Here is a 21,034-nt window from a genome sequence, read left to right on the forward strand (position 1 = left end):
TGCCATGAGTTGTTTAACCAGTTTGTCAGATAGCAATTTGATGTGAAATACTATTAGAGTTTCACAAACACAATCAGCTAAGCAATTGAGCTCATCCCAGACGTGATTAAATGAGATCAATTATAATAAGATCGAGATAAGAGAGGTAAGCTTCTTGTTTCTTGGGTTGGTATTTGCAGTATTAGCTTTTGTAAGTATCCTTTATACATCATCAGCTGTAAAACCTTGATTACTACAGGAAATGGCTTCTAGACCAGCATGCAAATGAACATCATCCTAGACTGATTATTCTAACACTGAAACTGCCATTGAGTGAGGAAACAGTTTATTTGAAGCATCAATTGCACGAAATAGAAAAGTAGTCATTGAAGCCAATGTTTTGCAATGCAAGAAGCATGTCTGCTCCCAATCTTAAATATTCTGACAGACAGCTCTTTGTGTCTCAAGAAGGGAATAGCTGCCCTTAGCATCATGTTTTGCCATGGCACTATTGCTATAACACTTAAGGCTTAATTTGCTAAATATAATAATTTATAGATGATTCCTGAAAATTTTGACACGAAGTTGCTCATCAGCAATATGTGAGAGTCAAGTGCACTGGAAATATTATATATATTATATATATAATATACATATTATAGGAATAATAAATATTCATACTTTGTTTATCAGAAATGGAAAACTGGTAATGTATGAATAGAAGGAGCCATATGAACAAACAAAATACAAGAGAGGAAATAGTCCATATCTAAATTGTAGAGAGACTTGCCCATATCTTTGAGCAAAATTTTTTAGCATTATTTTCAATTCTTTTGTGGCTTCTGGTTCTTGCAATGGAGCTCCAAGGAGGCAATTTTTTGTGATAGAGAAAGACTAAATAACATGAGTCTGCAAAAACAATGAAGGATGCATATACTGCCAGAACAGTGCTGTTCTGGAACATAAGATCTGACCACACCCCCAGAACTGTGTTTGCTTGCCTTTTTTTTTTTTTTTCAAATGGAAAGTGATACCTAAGCTCTCAACTATTTCCATAAAAATCTTTACAATCTCAGAAGAGTGACATGGTTCATACAACTCTCCTATTGGGTAGCAATGGATGTACTGTAGTTGTCTGCTTAGTTAATAATCATATCTAATGAACAGAAATACAATTTTTGCCTCTCCTTTTACTATAGGTAAGATTTGGAGATCTTTGACAATCTAGGCTAGCACCTTTGTTGCCCTTTCAAGAGCTCTTCTACTTTGATAATGATCAGGTTGTGGAGGATTGTGCTGTCTTCTTGATGGGCTCAGTGCCAGTGTCTCTGCTCTGGTCTAGTTCCTAGTGTTTTACTTCCTTTGCTGACCATTGCAAGTAACTGAGCAGGGCAGGTCAATTCCCCCTCACGATCCTCTGTGTAATCTCTCCTGGGCAGACTTGTGGGACCACTGTGACATTTCCTGGCAACCAGTGCAAGTTTATAATGTTTTTCTGTATTTCGTTTCAAATCAACTGTTAGCCTCTGCTGCACCTTTTCTTCCTCCTCCTCCCACATTTTTTATGGCTTTTTGGATAGAGTAATGCTTCCCTCAGATACCGGTCCACAGGTCTCTGTGAAAATATTGCTGGTGGTAGGTCTCTTTCAAATCACAAATGGTCATTTTACATTTCATCACTGACAACATGTGAGGCTTCTTCTCTGAAGTTCAGGAGCACTTGTTTATTGTTAGTAGGCAAGATTCAAAAATTCCTAGGATGGATTCTTTGGCCTATGCTATGATAAAATATGTGAACATGAGTAGTATCTCTTGGGCTGTTCGTCCCTGTAGCAGTCCACTACTTTTTTCTTATCACTTGGTTTGTAATTATTTACCATGTCTATCTGTCTTCTTTCATCACAGCTGAACATATTATCATATATACACAATACTCTTGCTTTTTTTTTTTTTTTTGTGTGAACTTTTGCCAAATATTTTGGAAGCTTTATATGTCCTTCATCTGATGATGTCACTTGCAGTATTTAAATTATTTGATAACTATAGAAAAATAAAATAGAAATAAGAAAACTTACAGTAGAAGTGAGAAGTGAGAGCTGTTATGCTATTCTATTGAAGTTTATTTTAGTAAAGAAAAAGCATTTGAATTCTGACATTTTTAACCTTTGACCCTTTTCACAATACATAATTAATTGTGGTGCCAAAAGCTTTTAACATGCACTATGAAAAATTATACATCCAGAAAAAAAAATTAATCCCCTGTTTTCTGGTAAAAAATGTGTATGTAAAGTGTTTTACTCAAAAGTGTGAAACTTTGTTTTGTTCTATTTCGTCCAGTCATTCTTCAATGTGGATATCATCAGACCTTTCTGAAAAAGTTATAAGGAACACCAGCTCCCTGTGAGGTCTCATCCTCATGGTCAGAGTTTAATTTTAAACTTGAAACATGAGATTTGGAGTTGTTGGTGGTGGGCTCATTTACAGCATTAACTGTTACAATTTTGGAGACAGCTTCTTCTTTCTTAGAGACTTGCTGTGATCCCAGGTTCCATCTTACATGGTACGGCTCTGTACAGTTCCAGCCTCATCAGTTGTCTTCATTATTCTATGTTCCTCTTTGTGGTGAAGCAAGATGAATAATCACTCCTTAAAACTTCTTGTGGACTGCGGTACACACAAAGCCTAAATGGACCATATTTTGATACTTGATATGGTGTTCCTTCTGACCCCTTGAATGCACCACTTCCTGAATACAATCTCACCTTGTAGCTGCACCTTCTTCTCTTGAACTGTGGGAATGGCTGCAGTAGTTCATAAAATCTGACAGTTTTGTTTCCATTTGGTGTTTCCTTTAAAAGATAATGATAGGGATTGCACTTTTCCCCCAGTTCTTTTATAGTGCTCTTGTTACAGGTCAGTTAAAAATTAATTTCCAGGAGGAAGACATAACTGTTAAGCATTACTTTAAAATTAAAAACTCACAAGTAGCCCATTCAGGGGTAAATTATAACTTTCCATGCACAAGCAACTGTTCATATGAACCTCTATAGCTTTGAAGAACATATTTTTGATTTACAGGACACTACAAGACTGGAAGATGAATCCCTAAGAGAAGAGTTCCCCCTCTGCAAGTTAGAGTCACAGAATACAAAATAGTAACTCTTACAATAGACTTAAAGTCTCTACCATAGCTCTGTGTTTTGTTTACTCTGCTCATTTATTCCATTCTTTAGGTTTGAAGATGGCACAGTCTCTTTTCTTGATATCATTGCTCTGAAACATGGATTCGATGTTCTGGAAAAACTCACAGGTCAGTTAATATAACTCTAATACTGAAAACTAAAGTTCCAGATCTATAGACAGGGCACAAGTCTGATCTGTTTCTTATGGCTGTAGCTTAATTTTCATTTCTAGTGTTACTATCCATGTTCATCATTGTGAAGAAGAGACTTCAGTGTAACTGAATTACTCCTCATATTGGATTATTCCAGCCTGGTTTGGAAAAAAAAAAAAAAAAGGTATCCAGACTGTTTTGGATGTGCAAGACTTGAGTACATCGAGCACTTCTAGTCTGCCTCACACTCACAAAGATGCAATAGGAAAGTGATAGTAGAAAGTAGTGTGTGGCTGAAAGCCACTGAGTGGCTTGCACTTTTTGATATCTTTGAAGCCCGTAACAAGTAGCTAACACTAAAGTCCCAAATAAAACTTTAAGCTGATCTTCAGGCCAGAACCTGTATGTGAAGAGCGACAGTCATGTGCCTTGTTTACTTCAGGATAGCCTGCTGCTTGTCTGACTCAGCACCCCAAACAGTCTCTCTCTGTTTGCTGCCATGGGTCAATGATTCTCCTGAAAAGGGTAGGAGGTGGCACCTGACCAGGCAAGCTTGCACCATGGCATGTTACCACATGTGGAATGTGCCAGCGTGTTCCTGAATGGATTTCATACTCATGTATGCGCACACTTAATGTGTAAAGTCTGAACCTCCCATTTTCAGTCCACTCTTTGATTTCCTATATAAAGGCATAAAGTGCATTGTGATGTAAAAGAGGCGTGAGTCCAGAGAGACACTGCCTATGTACTTTTCCAGTTAGTATAATTTTGGCTAATATCTGTGGTTTATTGTCATGATTTATCTGAAGGATTCTAGTTTCTTCTTCCTCACAGTGCAAGACTTCTGTGAGGAGTATTATGTTAGATTCTTCAGGTCCCATTCATGTGGAAATCAATAGCAGTTTTCATCCACTTCAATAGGAGACCCAAAAAGTAAGGATGTTGGTCTATGTGGAGACTAAGGATCAGAAACCAGCCTTTAGTACATGTTCTTGTATTATAGAATGCTGCTGAAAAATGAGCAATTTTAAACAAGAGTGTTCCTTTGTGAAGAGGGCTTTGGTTTAATGTATAGGAGCATTGCCTGCCATAAATGTGAGAGTTGATGATATCATCTCCTCTATTACATTTCTCATCCATCTAAACCTCCTATTGGTACCTATTTCAGCTAAACAATTGAAAAATCTCTTAATACTAGGTTGAAAGGAACACTTAGCACTGAGCCGGAATAAAGTGGATATCAGTGGAGGACAGGGTAGAAAACAGACATGAATAAATAGTATGTTGAGACCTTTCAGTTGCCAAAAGTGTGAATTTGGCTTCAAATTTTCATACTTATAATCCTTTCATAAAACATTGAAAAACATATTTTCCCCCGTGAACATCATTGAGAACATAGGCCTTTGCAGGTTATTTAATTTCTGTCAAAAGCCCACCGTTCCCTTTGAACAGAGACTATGAGCATTTCTGTGTAACAGAGCTGTTGCATGCTGTAGAAGCACTTCATAATCCAGAAGGGCTGCAGATTTGTTTTAGGCCTCTTTACAAATACTTCTTCCACTTCAACTGTCAGAGTTTTCAGTGGCAAAATGCACTGTCAAATGTGAATCACTTCTGAATCTCACTTTGCTGTAGCTGCTGGAGTACTTGATTTGCACTCCTTGAACACAATGATTCTCATTCTGTGTTGGAAATAGCCTGGAGTAGAAACAAGCAAAATAAATTAATTTTATTGTTAATTTAAAATTGTTAATTTAAAATAATAATAAATTAATTTTATTATTAATTCTATCCTAATGTGTCATAACAACACTGCTGAAGTTCTTTTGGGGTGTGCTGTACCTGGATTATACCAGTGTAATTACTGAAGATTGGGAGGGAGATCACTAATGGAAGGTAACTCAGAGTTTCGATGTTAGGCAGTGTTGTGAAACATACAGATCTGTTGAGTCCAATACCATCTGACTTAATCTCAGACCTGTATCAACTTTCATTTAACAATAAAACACATTTCGTGCCAGAGTTGCATCATGATGTGTGTGTATTTAAACAATTTCAGAGGTCTTGTATCTATATGATTTTTAAACTTAACCTCAGCTGGTATGTAATTTTATGAGTAAATTTTCATCTGTTTTAAAAAAGAAACTAAAGCACATAATTTTCATTAAATTGTTGTAAGGTGCACTATAATTATAATTATAATGTCTGTTCAGGAAACATTAATTCTCTTTAGAAGGAAATATGCATTGGGAAAAATTTTAAAATGCAGACTAAGTCTCCTAAGGACGATGAATTGAAAGTTGTCTTTAAATTCACCAGATGCTTGATTGCTTGTTGGAGAGTAAAGGTTATGTTGGCTTTCATAAAGGCAATTTTACCACGTAAAGCAAAATACAGTGCAGAATGTTAAAGGCTGAGGCTAACTTGTTTTTTTAACTTAATCTTTGGAACTGTTGTTGCGTTTTGCCGTGTAATAATTTTTACTGTCCTCTGGTACATCAGAGACGGGTGATAGGATGTTTAGCAGTCTGCATTTGGTGGGACTGCACAGATTTTCTTGTGCGTTGTGTTTTAACACCTAGGGTTATGCAAGTCATCCAGATTAGGGACCAGAAAAAAAATTTTCCTAAATCAGATTGGCAGAGATTACTGGGATTTCTTCTGTGTGGAGTTTGTGACTTCATCTTACCATTGTCTGGGTATGTCACCTAAATCTGGACCATGGGTGTGAGGCTTCTGTACTTTACTGCTTATATCCTCAGTGCTGCTTTCATTCATAATTTTAATGGATTTGGGATTTTCTTTTAAAAAGCATGAGTTTAAAGATGACATTAATACATGTGTTCTGGCATGTGATATACAGGTTTGTTCAAAATGGATGCTTCATTTTGGCTGCTGTTTAAGAAATGCTTCATTTGGGGGGAAAAACCTTCCCTTGCTTTAAGAGAGAGAAGGAATCATTGGTGAAATTTTTACCTTCTCTATGTCAGCCATTTGTGACAAGATGTACTAGAGCATAAAACAAACCTGGGCAATACTAATTGTACTAATATCGTCACCTCACTGCCTATAATTAACACCTTCTCTAACTGTATTTGAGATTATGTGTTGGGGGGGCATTCTAAGAAAAATGGTTGATGAGTTTACAGTAGCAAGAAAATGCTTCATCTACATTCTTAATAGGTAAATACAAATACACTAAGGAGAAGGCACTTTAATTGCTGGCATCAGAAAGAAAAGTTTGACTTCTAAATGTGAAGGGAGTGCATAAGAGCTTCAAATCCAAAGGATTCCCGGATAATGACACTGCTGGTATGTCGAAAGACAAAATTCTCCTTTCATCAATAGTGAGATGAACTGTCACTGGTGTTAACTTTTTGTGCCAAGATGAACTTGGTTTAGAGAACAAACAAGGATGTTATTTACTTACAGCTTAACAGCTCTTGCTGCTAGCATGTTATGTCAATCCAGGTTTTCCTAGCTTTCTTTTGTGACTTGACTAATGCAAACTAGGCATCATTTGTACCCTTGAAAGCAGAGCAGAACAGCTAAAGCATGATTTGAGAAGCTTTGTGAGTTGCCAGAAGAAATCCTGCCAAGGCTGCCTTTAAAGAGTTTAAGCTGTATACAAGGTTTCTTTCTGAAAATTGCTTTTATGTTTTGGGTTTTTTAATAGTCACTTGCTAATATTGACATGGATTGCATTCACAAACTCCCTAATCTGTGAAGAGGCCAAAATCTGTGAAAGAAAGAAACGGTCATTCCTCAGACCTGTAGAGATAACCCAGAAAAAGGTAGTACTGCACATTAATGTTTTGGGTGGTTTTTGTGTAATATAGCTAGAGAGAAAATGTGCTTCTCAGGAAATAAAAGAAAGACAAGATGTCTTTATTGTAAACTGAACTGATGAAGAAAAAGCACAGCACAACTAACAGAAAATATACCCATGTGTGCTGGTTTAAAAGTTAACCAGCAGGGGAAATGAACTCAACTCAAAAGAGAGATTATAAGTCAGAATAACAATTTAATAAAATAATACAATAATAACAATTATACAGACAAGCAATTTGGTTTTAACCCACAAAACCCAAATGTATAATCCAGCACCCTGGGGCATGAACAAAGTGATGTTTCTTGCCCCCCCCCCCCCAAGTCCAAAGTAAAGGGAGAGGGGAAAAAAAACCTGCTGGTGGGAGAGCTGTTGCAGTCTGGTCAAACGTGGTGATTGCAGTCCAGTTGAGGGTGGTGAGCTGCAGTCTGGTTGAGAGTGGTGAGCTGCAGTCTTCCTCTGGATCCCACGAGTGGTAAAAAGGTTCCAAAACTCCAAGTTTATATATTCTCCAGTTCAGGCAGGAATGCTCAGTCCTTCCCTCAGAGCAGGGAATTCCATAAAAGGGTATGAGGATGCTCAGTCCTTCCCTCAGAGTGGGGAATTCCATAAAAGGGTATGAGGACAGGAACATCTACAGGCCTCTACTGCTAACAATTTCTGGGAAGTGGCATGAAAGACTATAGAATACACAGTTTTGGGTTACACCCATACCATGATGAACTGGTCTCAGCTGTCCTAACTAGGACACCATGGCAAGAGATAATTGTTCTGTGTTCAGACAAAAGTTAACAAGACTTCTGTAGTGAAGGCATTTGGGGGCATCCAGTGTTATTACATGGGAGATTTTCAGCAGGGTCCTTTCCTTTCAATCCTTGGGAGATTTTGGAAAGAGGAAGCTGGAGCAGCTAATAACTGAGGGATCTGTGCAGGTGCTCTTGCACTGGCTGTGGTTTGCTGAGGCAAGAAATAGCAGGGAGCATCAGTGTCCAACACTGACAAGATTTTTACTTGATCAGTGGTAACTAGGTTCTTGAGTTCTGCAGCTACTGAGGTCTCACTTTGCAGAGCTGTGTATATTGCAAGTCCTAAATATTAAAGAATACAGGAGAAACTTGAAATAATTTTGTTTTGGGGGGCCTTATGTGTTTTCATATGAAAGGTTGCTGGAGTCACTGATCTCATTTTTATCACCAAGGAAGACTTAACCCTATCCTGTTGGCAGTAGAAGACTCTCATGTGTGCCAGTTAGTATGTCCTGCATTTGCCTTTCCTCTTTCATCCTTTTTTATGTGTCTAATCTATACATCTATATGTGTCTAGTTTCATCCCTAGATGAAGGAGACATTAGTTACAAGTATTGTGTATCCTACTAATCACGGTTTCATATTGTGGATCAGGTATTACTTCTGAAGTTATTGAAACCTATAATAATTAAGATCACTGCATGTGGTTGCTTTTAAGAATGATCTATACACCTTCATGCAACTGTTGGTTAAATCATTACAGAAAAAAAACCAGAACAACACACAAGACCAACCAGATATGGGGAAGAAATAGAAAGAGAAGTATTTGCACAGGAAATAAGACAGCTGTGGAACATGGTAGTATCCTCAGCTGTACTGTGTTGTGGGTCATTGTGTTGACTTAATAAAGCTGGCAGAAATGCCAAAGAGACAGTGAATTTATAAGAACTATTGTTCTGTACCATGAGGAGTGGCAAAATTCACTCCTACACTGATTGTTCCCAATTACAGGTTTTAACACAGAAGTACAGCCATTAATTGCACATTCTTGTCTGTTTTCTGCCTCTGCTAATCCTTTTTCCCAGCCCTGATTGGTAACATAAGAATATGGACATCCCCATTGAGCTGGGGTAGCTATGACTCAGAGTTGTTAATGAGCTGGCAAGAGTAGAGTTGTCCATATGTTAGTTGTTCAGTTTCTTCAAGATAGTTTGTGGTGATCTAACAAGAATGATAAATCCTGAGCCTGCTCTCTCCCTGTCACTGAAATCAGGAGAGGTATACGGTAGTATACAACCAGGAAAACAAGAGGAGAGAACATTTAATAAACTGCAGTGATTAATCTTTTTTTCATATCTAATTTGATTTATTTAGTTCCAAATAAACTAATTGTGTTCCTAAGCAAAGATATGGACTTTTTTTTTACAGCAAATGACTAAGCAACTAGTATATGTTTTTTATTACACTGTTTATGAATCCTAGCTTAAGTCGTGGAACCTTCTTCCAATTCAGATCAGTCATTGAACAAGGTTTCACTAATGTGAACAGCAATTGTATGGTCTAAATTTCTTGCAAGTGTGTGTAGCTTTTTTTCTGCATAGTGGATTATATAAGACAGGTGTTTTTCCTGCGTTACATAAGATGGTTGCTGTAAAACTAAATCATGGCCTACTGATCAGAACCTCTACAGAATTACAGAATTACTCCACAGAGTAATTACCCACACTTGTTCACTTTCAGGTTTGCAACATGAGATTCTGTTTCACTATGCAAACCTCATCTGTGTGCACACCCTTCTGACTGACGTCAATGGGGCCACGAAAAGAAAGCTAACATGATGGCCTGAGAGCTAGATGAGGAATTGGGAGACTTGAGTTCCTTTCCTTGGCCACAAAATTTACTCGACATTTATTAAATCGCATAGATACTAATCTATTAGATACTAATTAGGGGAACAGGGAGTTAGGTGACTGTATATGTTTTCAGATCTGCATTCAATCTCTGGGTGGGATTTACCTTATGTTGATGTCAACACCTATGTCTGAGGTACTATTTAGATTCCCGTTGAAATCAGTGGAAGAGGCAGTAACTTCACCAGCTTGATCTCTCTGAATTTTTTGAAATTTAGTATGAGAGGAGTTACAGCCAGCAATAGCAGCTCTTCTCATTGTCTATCAAAGGAGCTTAGATGATTAGCTTAGTGTGGTATAGGACATTTCTTTACTTTTACATAACTTTCCTGCTAATGATCCCTTTGGGATTAGAAAGCCGAGCTGTCAGATTAGTTAAGGTAGAAATAGTGATTTGGGATTTTTTGCTTCCCTTAGATCTGCAGCTTGGTTTGAGCAGGGCAGGTTCTACATTTCCTGTGGTTGAAATGCACCAGTCAAACAGAACAGGGAACATGCTGGAAGAACTCCGAGGAGCGTGAAGTGAGTTTTTCTGCTTGTGAAACCCATATCTGTCCATTATTCTAGGAGTGATTTCTGCTTCCCAACACACATTTCATGCTTCAAATCCAAGTTTATTCAGATAGATGTTGCTTTCTCTGACAGGGAAAGGCTCACAGTCTGACAGCAAACTATCTCACAAAGGCAAAAAAGAAATTCTGTCTCCAGGGTGAGAATGTCCCTGTTATGGTAAAATAGTCAAACAGATGTCTTATATAAAGAGTGTGTATGTACAAATTATTTCAGAAGTCTGTGATGATTTTCATTTTCAAATGACTGGTTACATCAGATTAGGAGGAAAGAAAGCTCAATTGGTTCTTTTGCAACAAAAAAAGCCATTGTTGGGACTGTTGTTACTTTATTCAAACGCCTGCTCAACTGAGCACACATTTGCTAATGGCTGTAGACGAAATTAAAACAATTACATGGTCAGTATTACAAAATGAGCAAGTAGGTGAGGCAGACTTGTGCAACTACCTGGAAGTGCAGCCAAGCACATACAATGCGTTTGGAAGGCAAGTTTGAATTAATGGATGGGGACTACCTTTTTTACTGTAGATACAGGATCTGTTCCCAGTTCTGCCTAAGGAAGCATGGTGAAATCTGTCACTTTCACTTTCAATAAATAAAATGGGAGAAATTGTTGTACCCTCCTTTGAGAGAGAATAGCTGTAAGACCAAGTCTTCAATAAAGGCCACAGGAATATTAACAGCAGTCAAGACTAATGAATCTCAGATCCACTTGTTCCTACAGCGATCCAGCATTGCCCACACATGGTCAAAGGATATTTTGGAGAAGAAGTACTTTCTGTCTATAATACCTTTCTCCCAAAATCATTTTCTGTGTCAGATATAGTTAGGATGTGAAGGAATCATCATTTTCACTACAAAGTTGTCATTTTCATTGCTAAGAGATAAAGACCTGTGAGATAATATTTTTCAAAGGAGAACAGAAGTGAGGGCTTTTAGACTTGGGTGCAGACCTTCCAAAGACTTTTTGATGCCTAAATTGATTGATGAGGTTAGGGACCTTGTTATTCTTAAAATACCCATTTAAAATGGGAAAGAAATAAAAATCCTGTTCGGCTGTATTCTTAAAAACCTGTATAAGAAGTATTCAAGAATTGCCTCTATATAGTTCCAGCTAAAACCAGAACTGAAGGGGAAATGGCAAATAAAATTAGACATAAATTAATTCCATTACATGTTAAACAGTGCGATGTATTGCTAATTATTTTTTGCCACATCTTGATATACTAACAAGAAAATAAAATCTTACTTTGTGGATACTAATTTTCTTAACTGATAAGTGAACAGTTTTCTTATTAATATGTGTCTGGAAAATGAGCCTTGACAGGGTGGTGAGATAAATTTAGTTTCATTAAAGGTTAGAGCACCCTGAGATTACAGAAAGGGTCAGCATTTTGCTATTTGTGGAGGTCTGGCTGGCATTAGGGGTGCACACTTCAGCAGCCATCCCTCAGCAGATCTCAGGGTCCCATCTAGTGTGTGCTGGCTACCATGGCAAGGATTACCTTATTACATTTTTAATTTCCTAGCTAACTGGATCCAGCTGTTTCAGCCCTTCATGCAACATAGAGATTTTATGCTAAATCCAAAGGGGCTAAATTAAAGCAAAATGAAATTTGCATATTGTGTAAAACTCTACTTGTTTGGCAGATCCAGATTATATGGTGCTAATCACAAACACTAGATAGAGTAAATCCTCTTGAAGTCACCCTGGGGTTAAGTCAAATGCTTTACACTCTTTGACACATACCCATGAAATATGTAATCAAGTCTGTTTGACGTCCTCTCCTAATTACGTGTGTGTATTTTAAGCAGATGCTTTTCCAGCTGATCTGTGCCTTTTGAGATCTTTTTTTTCGTTATTAATCAGAAAATCATGCTGTATGTTTACGGCAAGTGCCAATTATGAGAAACTAATATTAGTTTCTTTGCTTAGAAGCTGTGTTTTTGCAAATAAGACCATTTCCAAATAACATATAGATGTAAAGAAAATATAAGAACGTTTGAACGTTATCGATCAGGGGCATAATTATTGTACCATGTACTGCAATATTTCAGCCTAAAACGAAAATTTATTTTTCCACATAATGATATTTTAGTTTGAGGCAAAATACTTAGTAAAGAAATTCTCTGTTGGAAGTAGGAATGGACTGCTTGTTTTCACAAAAATTAGAATTTCAATGATAAAAATATTTTTCCCCAAGACTCCATATTCATAACTTCTGCCAAGAATATTAATACATAAGTTTAGCCTTTATTGAATTCTTCTTACTCGGTGAGATAATATCAGGAGACAAAATTAATATTTAATTAAGTTGGGACTCACTAAGTTTTAAGTAAATGCCATTTACACTGTGACTATGTAAGAATAGTCTTCAGAAAGTGCTAGTGACCTAGTTGGTTCTACCCCTACTCTTCAGCTGAAGGATGCAAACTGCCACTCGCATTTCACTGAAGTTTCAAACTGAGTATTTTCCCTTCATTGTGTTTAGCAGAGACATCTACTGGCAAATTGTTAACTGACATTCTCCTCTTCAGGTCCTACATTGCCATTTCTTACATCTCCAAAGGGGAGACTTAGTAACATAGAAATTATTACTTTGAAGCTTTTAGATGTGCTGCGGCATTAAATCTATTATTTATGGGAAGAAGCACTAAGCATTATATCAACAGATACAAAATCAATAAAGGCAAAATAAAATTTTCCTATTTTCTCGGTAAGGTTACTTCCTGTTGAATGGCTAGGCTACTTTCTGCAAGAATGTGCATATCAGAGAAGAAGATGATAAAGAAGTTTGTCATCCATTATAGATGAACAGAACTAATTGCAAATCATGTGAAAATCATCGTTAGTCTCCATTGATTTTGATTCAGTCAATATAGAATGGAAAGAAAGAAATTACAGGATATAACCAGAAGAGCTATTCTGCCTAGAGGGGCTGGTTTCATGTGTAATGCTTGCTCCACACTCACAGTATATTTTTTCAGTAAACATCTACCTCAGCTGTCACCTTTTCCCAGTTGTTGATGGCTCTCAATAGAGCCATTCTAGATGGGGTTTCAACTCTTGTGCGCTGGCTGCTCTAGTTGCAGTTTAAACACTTAAGAGGCCATCAGGGTGCCATGAGGCTCACACAGACAGAGATACCAGTAAATTCTCCTTGGGCTTAGACCCTGAAGGAGCCCCTGGGAGTCCACCTGGCAGCCCTGCTTCTCCTCTCCAGTCCAGCCTTGCTGCCCTCCCAGGAGACACACACATAGCTTGGGGTGAGCGTGGCCTTGCAGAGGTGCAAAAGCAGAACTGAAAGAACACAGGTAATTGATTACCTGCCCCCAACAAGAGGTCATTAAATATTTCAAAATCAGCCTTTGCATTTTCAGGTAGCCCATGGGTTCAAGACACTGTTCCATCCAGTTGGAGTGGGAACATTTTCCCACAATCGCTACTGGTAAAATATATTTTAAAAAGTACCTGTCTTCTAATGTTTGTTTTTCAGGGGGCAGTTAAATCATTTTAAAAGGGATGAGTCCCTCTTATAAGAGGCCTGCTATAACAGTGAAATTTTTCAGGTTAGCTTTACTCAAGTAAAATGTCTCTATTATCTGAAGTAAAATTTCACTGAACCTACTTTGTATGTTTGTGTTCTACATTCCTTAAAGCATTTATTTTATTTACTCTAAGTTCATATGTATTTGTAATGGCTATTTCAGGTCTGTTATGCTTTCAGGACTCTATGTGCACCTCAGCCTAATTACAGATTTGAGATCCACACATCTGTTACCCATATCACATCTCCTATTCCCCCATTTTCATATACATCCTAATTTCTATGAAATTTCTCTTCTATGTCTTTCTCCTTTTTTTTTAACTTTAAAGAGATTACATGTATTTTGTTAAACATCTTAAAAATTGTACTCTAACATACTGTGTTTAATATGAAGGTTTGATTTAACTCTGTTGTTTCTTACGGTCTTTCAGCATGAGCGTGTTGTCTCATGTTCTGTCTAAAATTTCTGGTTTATTACTGTTTTGACCAAGACTTACTACTTTTTGTATTTTACTCACATTATTAATTGAAACCCCAGGGTAGTAAAATTTCTGTCTAGTTTCTCCTTTAAAGTACAAACTTACAAACTTACAAACTTAGAGAAGAGATGTTGGCAGAAGATCTGCTCAGATATATGTAATTACTTCACCAAGCAAACTAGGTTGAGCTGTTGTCACAGGAGCTGACATAAACCCTATTTATGTTAGAAGGACTTCAATACCATAACCTCCCTGGCAAACCTTTAGGAAATAAGTTGTTTACTTCTGAGTGTTCAGCAGCACAATTCAGTATTTCAGTCATGATGTGCAAGCATTTGAACAGGCTGCTCAGGGAAGTGGTGGGATCACTGTCCCTGGAAGTGTTCAGAAAATGCTTAGATGTAGTGCTCAGGGACATGGTTAAGTGGTGGATTTGTCAGTGCTGGGTTAATGGTTGAACTCAATCTTGGAGACCTTTTCCAACCTTAATGATTCTATGATATAAACTGTCATAGTTTATTGATGTTAGTGGAGACATGGTAGTTGATAGCACCTGGCCCTACATCTTTGGCCAAGATCATGGAGATGCTGTTTTGAAAGCTGCCATTTATAGGTGGGTTTGACAAATATTTTCAGAGTACAGACCCCTAATACTAGAGCTAGTTTCACTCCTAGGACATGGCTAGCTCACACCATAAAAGAACTTCATTCCAGAAACTAAAGGGCAAGGCTGGGGATCATTCAGAATTATTGAACTGATTTGATTTATACAAATAAGTTTTCATTAATTTTGGCAACACACAGTGGCATGATTTTCTTTTCATTCTGTATAATGAAAAATTGGAGCAAATTGACTCTAGATGAGTGAACAGGTAACAGGGTAGATTGATTTCTCAGAGTTGTATTTGAGCCTGTTTTGGGAGGGAAGAGGAGGTCTACTTTGAAAGGGGTTTTTCTTCAGTATAGGTCACATAATCACAACAATAACTTGTTTTCCTTCTTATGACTATATCTTAAGCAGTGAAACTCAGCTTCTAACTAGTAGAGAGCCTGGACCTAAGTGTGAGTTATTTTCTTAAAGTATCCGAAAAGTTATGTGGGTAACTGAAAGCAACAGACCAGTGCCTTTGCAGGGTGCATCCAGGCACCTATTTTTAATTTTTTACATTTATCTTTCCCTTTTTCCTCTTCATACTAGTGGCAGTTATGTTGTTGCCATTTTTGTTGGGTTTTGGAAACAAGGATCGTCTCCATTCATGAAGGTGCTTCAACTATTTTTTCAACCCAATTTCATTTGGAACAAGTATCATTGGATTTTTGTTTGTTGTTGTAATTTCTTTCTTCTCCACTGTCTTTATTATCTGGTGTGAGAGTATCTATTTTTTATTTTTATTTTGATATAAGATAATCTTCTAGAAGGAAATGAAACTTAGTTAGATTTCACTTGGGCTCTGGTTTGCATGATCTGCTAATTCACCATCATCACTGCTGATTAAGTGATTAAGAGATTTCTCTTTCCAGATGTACACCCCAAATTTTGGCCTAGAGGCTGAGTAGACAGTGTACCTACTTCTGAGCTCAGGAAGGTGGCAGTCCAGCCTACTAACGGAGATTTCATCCACCCCTGTCTCCATAAATAAAAATCATGAAATGCTGTGTCTGAATGCTCAAATTCACAATCCTTGTTAGGGCTATGGGTGACAGTTACAGTTGTCCACTTCTGGCCCCTTAGTCTCTTCTATAGGCAGTGTGTTGTGTAGGCTGACAGAGGCTGCTAAGCAGAGGCTTGAATTACATATTATTATAATCTAAAAAAACATGAGTCAGGTCCAAAGGAATTAGAGACATAAAGATGGTATGGGTGGAGGGTGGAGAACAAAAGCTCCGTGGACTATCTTGGACAATATTGTGGAAGATACTCAAGTGTCACCCTATAAATCAGTTGTTTCATAAAATCCAAAATGTGTAAGGCAGTCCTGATTACTTCATCACATGAGTATGTCCACAGAAACGGAGGGTGCTCAGCAATGAGTGGCAGCACAAATGAGTGCACACATGAACAGAGACTAAAATAATCAATGACTTCCTTTAGGGACATGTCTCTGCTTATCAAAAGAAACAAAACAAAACAAAAACAAAAACAAAAACAAAAACAAAAAAAAAAAAAAGAAAATGCTTGTATGAACTTAAACCCCTGTTTAGCAGAACACAAAATGTGTTTTTCCATGTATGTTTGGTTTCTCAATGTTTGCAAAGTTTAAAGCATTCCCATAGTGCCTGATGTTCCTGCTGTTCCGCAGGGCTTTTGCTATTCTTAGAAGAAAGTCATCAGGAGAATTAGACCGGTGTTCAAGAAAGGGGAGGAAAAACAGGAAAAGGAACTGTGAGGACAATCCAATTGTTCAATGCCACTTAATTCAATAAGAACAATAACATTAAAAGGATTTGGGGGCTGCAAGCTGCTCTTGTCTGACTAATTTACCATGTGTGCAAAAGATCGATGAGGGGCCCTTGCACTAGCCAACATGCACTGTTGATCTGGGCCGTCAAACTGCTGAGTACATCCAATTATTAAGAAAAACAATGAAGTTCAAACTCAAGAATATCTTTTTCTTGGTATGGGAAATGCATGTGGATGTTTGGATTGTGCTAGTTTAATTGTGAGAAACATATTGTGAAGATAATTATTATCCAGTTAAATGGATTGACATGTTCCTATTAATCACTTTCTTTGCATTATTAAGCCATTTATCTGTCTTTGGCACTAATACGCACTACATGACTAGTGGACATTACATTGATAACAAGTCAAGAAGTATCAGGTAAGCAAACTAGATAGCTCTGTGCACTCATCACACACTGACAAAGCAGCCTCGTTTCCATTTCCATCATGACTTTGTGTTCACTTTTCTTCTGAATACAGAAAATGAGGGCTTACTGCTAGTTAGTTGGTGGAAGAGCAATCAATAGGTTTTTCAGGATGGTACAACAGAGCAAAGGAGATTCTCAGCTGCTGCCATATGGTCAAGGGGCAGGAAGAACATCAGATATTCAGATTAGAAAACTGTTAAAAAGGGTAAGAGTAGAGGCAGCATTTTTTGTTTAGTTCTAGTTTTTGTTGGGTTTTTTTTCAACAAATTCCAGAGAAAAAACTTGCTGTGATTTGATGCTCATAAAATCTAAAAGCAGTGGGGGACACAATTAACAGATCGCTGTGATTTGTGAGGTGAAACAAGAAATGAATTTGACTCATGAGTTTTAGTAGCCCAGAGATGTTTTTGTGTCATCCTTTCTTGTGCTCGTGATGTTTGATAATGGTTATACAGAATGAGATAAAATGCAGTAAATTTTCTGCCAGTGCAGGATCTGCTAGAGGAAGTCTCTGGGAGAGAAGAGTATATATAACAACACAGTAACAAAGGGCAAACAATGCCAAGGGCAAATAACTCCATTGGACAACTCAGACATGTGGTGCTTAGTATAAAATATTGTAGGTAGAGCAGCTGCTGGATAGAATGAGGAATACGAAGATGGATCTAAATAAAATGCAGAAATGAAATCTATTACTATTTCTCTGAGGTCTTATTTACAACAAAAAGTCATATCACCAACTGATGTAAAGTGGTTTATGACCTAACAATATTAATGCAATTAGGGCAGCTGAGCACCATTAGGAATCTGTCTATTAAAGTCTACACTCATCCTGTAAACACAAGACCGAATTCCCATTGTTGCATTAAGCTTGCCTAAGTATCATGCATCATCCAAATGGCAATCAGTGACTAAGCAAAGCCGTATTTTAATGAATATTCAAATGTAGATACATTACTTTATTTCTATTGGTTTTTTAATTTTCTAATGCTTTTTCAAGGTTTGTGCATCTGGGAGGGGGAGGGAGACATTTGCTCTTAGAGGAGAAAAAAAAAAAAGGCACATTGCCATTTCATTTCTTAGTAGAGGTTCGTAATGCGATTACCAAAATGTGAATAACAATCAAATAATGCAGAGGCTTATTCCCTATGGATAGCAAAAATAAATTTCAGTCAGATGTTTCCAGCAGAAATCTCAAATTTGTCATGCAAAGTACTTCTCTGCATTCAAACATAATGTATTTATGTGAGTCAGAAACATCAAACATTAGGATAAATAGCCAGATTATAACTACAGTACGCTTATGAAGTGATTGGAATAGAAGTGCAATTAATGAAACTGGCAGAATGGCTATGAAGCAGTGTTAGTGCCTTGAGATTTAAAGAAAACATCCAGATCTGCTTTACAGCATAGGGTGGAGGAGATACTTGGAGACTACTTCCCATTCTTCCTGTTAACAATCTTTTAGTACCTTCTTGTCTTTGTGACTTACATTCATGTCAAAAGAGAGTTAGAAGCAATTTTTGCAAGCTTATCCTGGGCTCAAATTTAAAAGGGAACTGAGACCTGCAGGGGACCAAGGGGAAGAAAATTAAAATATTGGCAATGTTATCAATGTTTTCCTTCTACCTCAAAGCCAGTGTAACACTGCATACTTCTAAAAAAACCCCAACAAACCATGAGTAGGGAAGAATGGTGTGTGCCTGTGTCTCACAAAAGGGCTTCTATGAACTCTTATTCCAACTTTTTCCAACTCCACTGACCAGTCAGTGTTCTCTTGAGTTGCTGCAGGACTTACTTTCCCCAGAGGAGCTGCTGAGCAGTGGGACCTTGTCTCCTCTTCTCACTTGCTTTCTATGCCTCCTTTAAAGGGAATGGATATAATCTGAGATACTTGGATTGGATTTATCGATGTTTGTGAGAGATTAGATAGGAGTAGCATAAAGCAGATGAAATAGCAGGGTTTAATAATTGTGTGAGTCCTATGTGTTTCTGGGGCTAAAGGGTTCATGTTTGGGAAGAACAGGGATAAACAATGACTGAGAGTCATCTGTGTTGGTCTGTGTGCATGTGGTTCTTTACTAGGCAGATATTTTGGTGAAGTGCATCAACAGTCTGTGATCAGTGGATTTTTCAGCAGATTTTGTCAGGTTTTGTCAGTGTCCATCAGCTAATGGTGAGGGAACAAGCATTTAAATTCTGTAAGGACCTTGGAGAGAATGCTCAAGCAGAGACTGCTGAGTGCAATGCCAGGCTCTGCACTGTCTGGTGACAGAGGCTGGCATTGCTTTCCAGCGGTGAGAACTGCTGAGATGCATCTTCCTCTTGCCAGGAGCCCTGAGACTACCTTAAGAATTTGTTGCAGCTGTCCTTACTGTTCCTACTTTATTTTTGTTCTTATTAGTTATTTGTATCTCAGTGTGACTTGACTAGCAGTAGCAGAAATTTTTGGATTTACCATACTGCCCTATGCAGTTAAATTATAACACTCTGCTCCAAATAACTGTGGCAAGTTAAACTAGTATTCACATCTTAATTGAGCCTGCTCAATGCCAAAGTTTCACGATACTTTGAATATCTTATTACTTATTTCCATAAATTAATGTATAAATAACAAACCTCAGGTTAGTTTTAGTTAGCTGATGTAGGTAGAACACAAGTCTGGATGACCTGTGTTTAGCACTGAACTTAGAGCATATGAAATGAAAAAAAAAAGAAAGGCAAAAATGAGATTAGGACACCTGTATTTTGAAGCTGTACAGGATTTATTACAACTTATATAACCTTGGAACTAGCGTAGTTTATATCCAGTTACCCGTAGCCTACAGATCTTTATGAGAAGGGTTTTACTAGGAAATAGATATTTTACTCTATAGTTCACCACTGGGGAGGATTCCTCTATAAGGAAGAAACTTTATTAGTCTCAGATTTTTCTGTTCTTGGCTTTAACTGAGCTGTAACTGTTTTCTCCAGAAAAACCTTTTTTCCCCTTTAACTCAACAATAACCACAGAATCACAGAATATACTAAGTTGGAAGGGACCCACAAGGATCATCAAGTCCAGCTCTTGACCCTGCGCAGGACCATCCCCAAGAGTCACACCGTGTGCCTGAGAGTATCATCCAAACTCTTCTTGGATTCTGTCAGGATGTGACCACTTCCCGGGGGAGCCTGTTCCAATGCCCAACCACCCTCTGGGTGAAGAGAAATGTTCAAGCAACCTCTGTTTACTGAAGCTATACTTCCAGGAAATGTGGAAAATACATAAGGACCACATGGTTTGCTATGAGCTAATATCTTACATAGGTGATTCCCTTCTTCCACTAAATCCATAAGAAGTCATAGGAGCCTCTTTTCTATTTGATAAGCCTGGTAGAATACAGCTAGAAAGAAAAGTTGACATCAGTCTTCCTTGTCCCACAACCCATGGTGGTTTGTGATGAGGCACATTCCCAAGGACTTGTAAGACCTTTGCTTCAACTGTTCAATCCAGAAACTGATTTTCCTTCTTTTTGTGTGTTCTGGCTAACTAAGAGTCTACCAAATCTCAGAAAGGTAACTCCAGAAAGAGCTAAATCTGCTGCAAAGCTTCTTGATGACATTGATGTATTCTTCACTTGCAGATGTATTGGACAGAAATTTATTTACTACCAAATTATTCTCTGATATTTTATTTTTGTGAAATTTAAATATTTTGTGGAAATGTGTAATTTCTGAGGTTTTAGGGTTTTCTTTTGTAAAAAATTTCACTGATCTTGTACCTAGAAG

The 21,034-nt window shown here is 37.6% G+C and overlaps 1 protein-coding gene across 2 annotated transcripts in view; it reads left to right on the forward strand.

Annotated features, from left to right (window-relative positions):
• Positions 1-21,034, forward strand: part of MOCOS (molybdenum cofactor sulfurase) — a 217,450-nt gene that overhangs the window by 121,705 nt on the left and 74,711 nt on the right. For both annotated transcript variants that reach the window (XM_064659925.1, XM_064659930.1), the window contains one exon: positions 3,213-3,289. In XM_064659925.1, coding sequence (XP_064515995.1) covers positions 3,213-3,289 — 77 coding nt within the window. The remainder of the gene's footprint in view (positions 1-3,212; positions 3,290-21,034) is intronic.

This window comes from Pseudopipra pipra, chromosome 1, assembly GCF_036250125.1.
Source record: "Pseudopipra pipra isolate bDixPip1 chromosome 1, bDixPip1.hap1, whole genome shotgun sequence".
In the NCBI taxonomy this organism is placed as follows: domain Eukaryota; kingdom Metazoa; phylum Chordata; class Aves; order Passeriformes; family Pipridae; genus Pseudopipra; species Pseudopipra pipra.